General features: G+C 45.7%; 1 protein-coding gene across 2 annotated transcripts; it reads right to left on the bottom strand.

The window, feature by feature from the left end:
* Nucleotides 1-698: 698 nt before the first annotated feature.
* Nucleotides 699-7,122, bottom strand: LOC104409195 (lysophosphatidic acid phosphatase type 6-like). Of its 2 annotated transcripts, XM_010018998.1 has the most exons (7): nt 6,992-7,122; nt 5,481-5,568; nt 3,791-3,923; nt 2,981-3,084; nt 1,548-1,643; nt 1,185-1,350; nt 699-868 (listed from the first exon to the last, which is right to left on the bottom strand). In XM_010018998.1, exons 3-7 carry the CDS (start codon nt 3,854-3,856, stop codon nt 728-730), a joined length of 573 nt encoding a protein of 190 aa, XP_010017300.1. In that variant the 5' UTR covers nt 3,857-3,923; nt 5,481-5,568; nt 6,992-7,122; the 3' UTR covers nt 699-727. The 2 variants fall into 2 exon arrangements, 1 of the variants encoding a protein (XP_010017300.1); XR_719936.1 differs by lacking the exon at nt 6,992-7,122 and having other exon boundaries at nt 1,185-1,274; nt 5,481-5,562.
* Between the last annotated feature and the right edge of the window lie 423 nt (nt 7,123-7,545).

Below are 7,545 nucleotides of genomic sequence, written 5' to 3'. Positions count from 1 at the left end.
AATGCTGCCCAAAGCTGAAGTCAGTAGCAGCTCCCCGGCCTTTCTTGTTTAAAGCACGTAAAGCAGAGTTCACCAAGAGTGCATGTTCTTGTACTTGGCCCACTGTGGTTGTTTTGCTTGTTCACAGCAGAATTTCCATAATTAAAGGAGTGCAGGGAAGAGGTTTGGAGGCTTTCTGTCCCTTTGGAGAGGTTCTGTGTGCACAAAAATGCCATCAAGAAGATGGGGTAGCTAAATGCTATGCGATTTGGGAGGTTCATCTGTCTGCAGAGCAAAACCTCCAAAATGACAAAAGAAAGGGAAAGCCACAGTGGCTTCTGCAGTTTGCCATGCATAAAGGCAATTGTTATGTCAAAGCTCTCTGCAGTCTGGTAGCACAGAGCAAGCTGGGCTTCATCCCACAGCCCTAGCACACAAGGACCAGGTTTTCTCTCGTATTCCTGCAGCAGCAGGGCAATTTAAAAAGGTCTGTTCTCTCCCTTGCTGTTTTCAGCCTCTCTGTGCTTTTTGTGTGGCTACCTCAGAAGTGAACTCAAGCCATTCTATTGCATGGCTTCTTCCATCTTGCTGCTAGCAGTGAAAAGTGACACTGTGCCACCCTGTGTCTGGTAGGGAAAAGTCCCCTCATCTAAAACCCCTTTAGAATAGGGAAGGCTGGCAGGAATATAAAAGAAAAAAATAGGCAAAGATTGTGGCAATAAACTAATTTTAATTTAAGTCCACTTAATCATGAGTCGGTTTGCTGGTTCCCCTCCATTTGGGAGCACAGGCTATTGTACTCCTCTGGACTGACTGAGTACTGTGAAAGAACTTGTAGAAAGTCTTGGAGTGGGCAGAGACCCGCTCGACATCCTTTCACCACTTGCTCCTGCAAAGGCAAAGAGACAAAATCACCCATGTTGTGCACTGCCAAAGCCCTTTTTTGCTGATACTGATATATTCTGTGGCAGGGAATATGCTAGTTGAGGCAAAGACACAGAGAGGTTCAAAGTCTTTGCCTAAACTCCCTTGATTAACCGCCAGCTCAGACAGCTCTTGGCTACCATGGATGTGCTGTAGGTGTCCTACTCCGTTATCTGGCTGGCTGGCATGCTCAGAACAAGTCTTGTTCCACAGCTTTAAATGCACACATGGCATAAGCAGAAGCCCAAGATTTGTGTGAGGGACTTCCCCTGGGATCTTACCTCTCCATGGTAAGACACGCGAACAAACCACTCTTTGGACTGCTGGTGCTGATACAGTTCCAGGGTCACATCTGCAGCATAAGGTGGCCACTTGCGATCAAAGGTGCCCAGTGCCACCATGAGAGGAATAAGGGTGGTGTCATGAGCAGCATAGAGAATGAGCTTTCTGGTAAAAAGGAAAACAAAACAAACCTAAAATGTTGGCTCTGTTCCTCCACGGATAGCCAGTAGCACTCACCCTTTTGCTAGCAGATGAGCATTCGTGCTCTTTACCCCGCACATTCAACATGTTTCTGAACCAGCTTTTCACACTGATAGCAAGTGAGAATTTCTAACAATTAGAGGAAGAGATCTGCCTTGTACCTGGCCTTTTCAGCTGGAGATAAGGCATCTACTGCTTCTGTAATGTTCTTCCTTAGGGTATAGAAAAGGAGACCGACACTCATCTGAAGAACTTCTCTATAAAATAAGCAGAAATAAATCTACTAGTTTTTAAACTTTCAAATTAAATCAAACCCATACTTGAGAACCTGTTTTTTCTCTTACAAATTGATAATGTGTATTGAGGATAGTTAAGACCTATTAAATGCAGTTCCTGTGGTTTATTTCAGCAGTTGCCTAGTCACCACAGCGATTCTAATGTGTTTGCAGACTGGGAGGGGAAAGGTGTTAACAAGCCATCTCCTGAGGTGTGGCCCACACAAAGGGAGATCTAGAAACTCCTTGATGTGCTCTATGCTATGTTGTTTCCTTAGCTGTGATTTTTGGGTGCATGGTTTTCAGCTAGGCTGACTGTAGTTAACTGCAAAACAGCAACTGAAGTGGTTTGGGTCTTTGGTGGGGAGGGCTGGGATTCAAGAAGGTAGTGGCTATATTTAAAAGTAAGTTTTTATCCCAGTATACAACAAAAAGGAGATCTTCAGGTAACTTCTGGTGTGAACAAACTCCCTCTACTTAATGAATACGTGAGTGGAAATGGAGGGTGAGTGTGACTATGGCTTTCCCAGGTGTTGTGGGAGTAGGGAAAATCAGTCTTTCAGTACTCAAGATCTCCAATTCAAGTTAAAGAAGAGTCTAAGGGCAACTGCCCTAACAGAAAAAGCAAGTCCTATGCCACCACCTGAGAAGAGCTGGTTAATAGGGCAGCTGCAAATGAATGTGAAAAGAAAACTGCTGCTAGGCTGGCAACTCAGCCACCTTTGAGAACAACTGTGGAGGAGGTAATTAACTGCAGGTAGCAGCAGATTCTTTTACAAGCAGTTACATGTGTGCAGGGCCTGGCATCACCTTTTCCACTAGCACCACCACTTCTCAGCCTAGCTGTGCAGGTGCCACCCCTGGGATGAACTTCCTAGGCTGGAATTTATAGTGTACTTGTGGATCTGCTAGAGCAGCCTCCTCTGTGCAGCCTCAGTGCTCAGGCTGGAAGCATCTCCTCCTCTCTTGTGCTTTTGACACAGGTTCACATAACAAAAATGGCAACTGCCATTCACTGCCTATCCCATGACTTACTGCTGTTCCTTGGAGACTACTCTCTGCAACTGGCAGCAAGACAGGACGTAAGCCCACATCTTACATCAGTGTGAACACACTCTTCCCTTAGCTCATGTTCCTGACTCAAGGCACTGGACTTTACACTGCGATGGCTGAGGTACAAACCTCATGAGGGGGCAGTAGCCTCTGGTGGGGGAATGCACCAGATCAGAAAGGACTTCTGTCTGCCAAAACAGGCTGGTGTAGCTCATCCACCCTGGGTAAGCCTAAGACAACCCCTAAGGCTGGATACAAGCATTCACCTTGAACCATCATCTTCCAGAAGGAAAAGCATCGAGTCGACAGATCGACGCTCAACTGTCTGCTGGAAGTTCTTCAGCACGGGGCAGCTTGGCAAGTTATGCACCTGGAAGGAGAAGGTGTAGCATAACAACAGGGCTTGACCCTTCCTGAGCCCAGCCTGAAGACACATGGATGACTGCCTACAGAAGACAGCTGCTCATGTCACAGCATCTGTACTACGGTGCTGTGCTATGGTACTCGTGTGAGGAGTTCTAGGATGGTTTTAAACACACAGACTTGCTCTGTGTACCAAGAGGATGGATGCTTGTTCTTGAGAATACATTAATGCCTTGAGCTATTCAACCGACAGCCAGACCAATTGCCATCAGCTCCACGAAAAAAAAGAGGTACTAAAGGGAATACAAACATGTCCAGCTCCCTTCCAGCAGCAGAAGCAATCTGGCTCATGGGTAGTATGCTGGAGCCAGTATTAAGGTGACTCTGTTAGGTGCTGGCTGCCAAAATAAAAGAAAAAGGAAAGCATTTTGTTAAGCAAGGCCCAACCGCTCTCTCAGTTTTACTTCATTACACTTGAAAGAGAGAGTGGATTTCAATGTAAGAACATAAATGTTGGAGATGAGTCTTCACCCATCCTAGAGCAAGGCTGACTCTACACCTTGTTTTTAAAAGGGCCCCATTATTTCTATTAACTTTCTGGATTGTGTAGAAAGGTACTGGGGTACCACTGGTATCAGGGGGTGTTGGCACTCCATGGTTTCTTGTGCCTGGTAAAGGGATGTTTCTTTCGGTGACAGAACTGCCCAGCTCACCTGCTCAGCAAGAATGTTATCAAGGAGGAGAAAAAAGTCCACAGATGTATCACCATCAATACCCATCTTCTCCTTAATTGTTTTCAAGTCATCAGAGATACCTGGTTGTTGCAGAGCATCCTTCAACTTATGCCTGTCGGTGAAGTAAGAAAACAAAACCAACTTCACACATTAGACTGTGCACCTTTTGTTGGTTTTCTGTGACCCCAGCCCAGTGGAGTTCTCTTGCATCAGTGAGGGACAGAAGAGAAGCACCACAGGATCCCGAGGGATTCCTGATGTTGGGAGCCTTAAATTGCAGAGCAGACACATTGTCTAGATGTCAAGGATCGAAGCTGTATCTGCTCTCACAGAGGCGGAAAGAAAAAGAGCTGTGAACACCTCAGAAATGGTTCCCATAGGCAGGGGCTGTGTATCAGTTAACAGATCTGGTCATACTGGAACAGTGTAAGTCTGTGTCTTCAGGGAGTAGCCTTGAACTGCCTCATGAAAGAAGAGCTTTGAACTGATTGCTATATGGTGTGGGAAAAGGGAAACACCTAGATACTTGTAGCTTAAATTTACCTCTTGCTCTGTTAGAAGCCATTTGCTGCTTTACACTGTTTTAAAGTCTATTTTTAAAAGTTTAGCTCAGAGAATCAGTGCTGGCCATGTCCTTCAAAAATGTTGCAGAGGTTTTAAACCTGTTGCGTAGCTTTTGTTGTTTCTGAGCCTGATGTGTTGGGGAGGAGGTGTAAAAAGTTTGTTTGCTTTTTATTTTTAGGAACATCTCTAGTTTCTGTTTGAAATCAAATATGCTGGAAGTTCTGGCATAGGCAGCCTGTAAGCTGGGGCACTGTTTCTTAATGCAGCTTAAATCCACCTTGGCATGGTCACAAAATGTTCTCGGTGGGCTGAAGAGGGGGGAGCAGAAGATCTTGCAGTTTACTCCCATGTTGGTCAGTTGGTGTTACTAGAGGAGGCTGAATGTACTGCTTCTATGGGCTGTCACCTCTGCACTGTCAAGAGCAACACTTGACTCTGCAGGCAAAGGATTATATAATGAGCTTTTGCGAGTGAATTCTGACAACTCTTGAGGTTTTGGACAAAAATATGCTAATGTATAATCCAACCAAACTGCCTCTCTTGTTCAGTTTCCACCCCGTGCCCAACCTGGCACAGGCATTTGGAGTACTTGGCTCCGCAAACATGAGTGTTCTTTCTATGTAGGATTTTCCTTATTTTACTTCATTAGTCTTTGTTAGATGTGTCAAGGCCGAGTATATTTCAGTTTCTTTGAGGTATAAATGTGACAGGAATGTTGTAATCACCCCCAAACCTGAAGCTGCATATAAAAAGGAGGCCCAATATGTTCACGCTTGAAAGGCTTGTTAAGGAAGGTAGATGACATTAATTCTGCCCTGCAGCAATGCCACAGAATAGCTGTACATTAGCTAGTAATGAGTGTTTGCTAGACACAGACTAAATTAAATTGGTCTTTCTAAAAGTCTACTTTTTTTTCTTCTGGTGCCACTGCTCGGTATATGACTCTGCTCAGTAAGTATTTTATACAACTAGCTAACCATTCCCAAATAACAGTAAGTGGCAGGGGAAGAAATTGGGAAATGGGAAGAAAATGTGCTGTTTTAAATTACTGCTGCTGAAATGGAGCAGCAGTAAACTCATACAGGGAGGTATGGCTGGCAATTACCTGCTCAAGCATTTCAGGCGCTGGCAGTTGCGGTAATTGGGGTAGAGGATTTCAGAGCTTGCTTCGTCAGTGACAATGACAACAGATCCTGTGGAACAAGAAGGAAGTCTCTGATCACCACGGCATCTTGTAGCTTTAGACTGCTTTAATCGCTCTCACAGTCTTTATGCTTGAGTCCATTGTTGTCAACTAGCAATTCCCCCTGAGCCATCTATCACCTGCAGCACAAGCCACTGTGCTTGTTTTGTGCACACAGCATTTAATTCCACAGGGATGTCTGCTGTGCACCTTTATAAAGTTTTCTAGTTGTGTGTTCATTTTCTTTCTAGTGTTTGCATGTGCCAAAATCAGTTTCTGTGTCATGAGGTGTAAGGACCTCTGGCAAGCCACTTCTATATGCTCCTAGAACGGAATAGGGAGGGAGCATAGGTGAGATCTTCAAAACCCAGAGTGTATTTCTAGGACATACAAGTGGTTGTCAACTGTAGGATACAGTTGAGAGTTACTCCAGATACCGAACTTGTAAAGGATCTTGGCTGAGATACTTTATCAGATGTGCATCTGAGCACTGGACCTAGACCTTTTTGCCCTCTTGATTCTGAAGCGGGTTAATGCTAACCTCCTCAGTAGATCTGAAACTGCAGCATTCATGGCAACAGATCCAAGCGGAGCACCAGCAGAAAGCTACACAAAGAGAGGGAGCAAGTGACAAGTTGATAAAGAACACACAGGACCAGGAGACTATGGGGAAGAGGGCCAGGCACGAAGAACCAGGGAAGAAATTAACAACCAGGAGCCAGAAAGAGGTGGGATATGTGAGGCATCTGCATCTAGGGAAGACTGAGAAAAGGGAAGGCACTGGTCAGAAGTCTCCCCAACCTTCTTTCTGCTGTTGGTACAACCCAGCTAGCAGGCACCGTGTGGACTCCAGATTCCGGAAAATATTAGTGGAACGGATGCTGAAAGAGAGAAAGCAGTTTGTGAGGCAGCACTTTCTCCTTCACGTGAGCTGTAGCTGGGGAGGGCTTGCTGGAACTGAGGGTTCTGCCCTTTAACTTCCTTTCAGAGACAGTGGAGATAAATTGGCACTTCTCTGGTGTAATTTTTATCTCATCCTGAACCATTCGCTCCCAGCATTACCCATGTGAGCAGCAGGAGTGTGCTTCATCTCACTGAGCTTTAGCTATTTAATCTACAGCAAGTTAAACCGTGCTTCAGAAACGCCTGCTTCTCATCACTCACCATAAAGGTCGTAATACCACAGTCAATGGCTAAACTTAGGTGAGATGAATTTGTCCCTGGTATTGCTCTCAGGACTGCTGGGGCATTAGATGCTTTGTGTTCAGAGTGAGTTCTAGTACCTGGATCAGCAGACTGAGCAAGATGAAGGGGCCAGCTAGTCTGCTGTAGGGTGGAGAAGGGTTTGCTACTCAAAAAGATTTCCTGGCACAGGGCTACATGCTAGGAGGGAGGAAGCAAGGCAAGGTCCAGGAGGGAACTGAGAGACTCACAAGACCTCAGCAGGCTTAAACGTTGGTGAGAGAAATTTGGCTTCTTCCACATAGCTTCTCCTCAGCCTTTCCCCCAAGGCAAACATCTGCTGCATCCCTACTGTTGTCAGCTGTCCTGCAATTGCACCACCCTAAGTGCAAAGAAAAGGAAAGGTCTCCAGTGGAATATGGAGATAGACCAGTCTACAGAGAGAACATGAAACCACCATGAAATGCAGCCTTACCTTAAATGTGATCGTTTTGTAATGCTCCTCATAGGGTGAGGGAGGTTGAGGCCCTCCATGTAGGTCAGTCACCATGTAATCAAACTTGGTGTGAGCAGGCACATTTAAAAGTGTGGGATGCCATTCCACCTGTTTCAAACCAACCAAACAGCGCTTCAGTTTGTTGGACTTTTGAGAGCATTAAACCAAGGCTGGACTCTTGTTCTGTGCTGCTTTGCCAGGATCTCTTGCAGCAGCGCTGCATCCTGGATGTGCTGTGCATGGTGCACGGATGAAGTGCAGGAGACGCCATGCCTGCTTCCCTCCCCTAACAAGAGAAGGAGCTGTAGG

Source organism: Nestor notabilis, unplaced genomic scaffold, assembly GCF_000696875.1.
Source record: "Nestor notabilis isolate BGI_N333 unplaced genomic scaffold, ASM69687v1 scaffold9347, whole genome shotgun sequence".
NCBI classification, from domain to species: domain Eukaryota; kingdom Metazoa; phylum Chordata; class Aves; order Psittaciformes; family Psittacidae; genus Nestor; species Nestor notabilis.
Note: the sequence above shows the minus strand (reverse complement) of the source record. Positions and strands in the feature narration are given on the sequence as shown.

Coding starts and splice junctions, on each gene's coding strand:
- LOC104409195 (XM_010018998.1), bottom strand. CDS start 3,856: ATGGGTATTGATGGTGATACATCTGTGGACTTTTTTCTCCTCCTTGAT. Junction 3,085..3,790: donor ATAACATTCTTGCTGAGCAG/GTGAGCTGGGCA, acceptor TTCTCCTTCCAG/GTGCATAACTTGCCAAGCTG. Junction 1,644..2,980: donor CTGGAAGATGATGGTTCAAG/GTGAATGCTTGT, acceptor CTTATTTTATAG/AGAAGTTCTTCAGATGAGTG.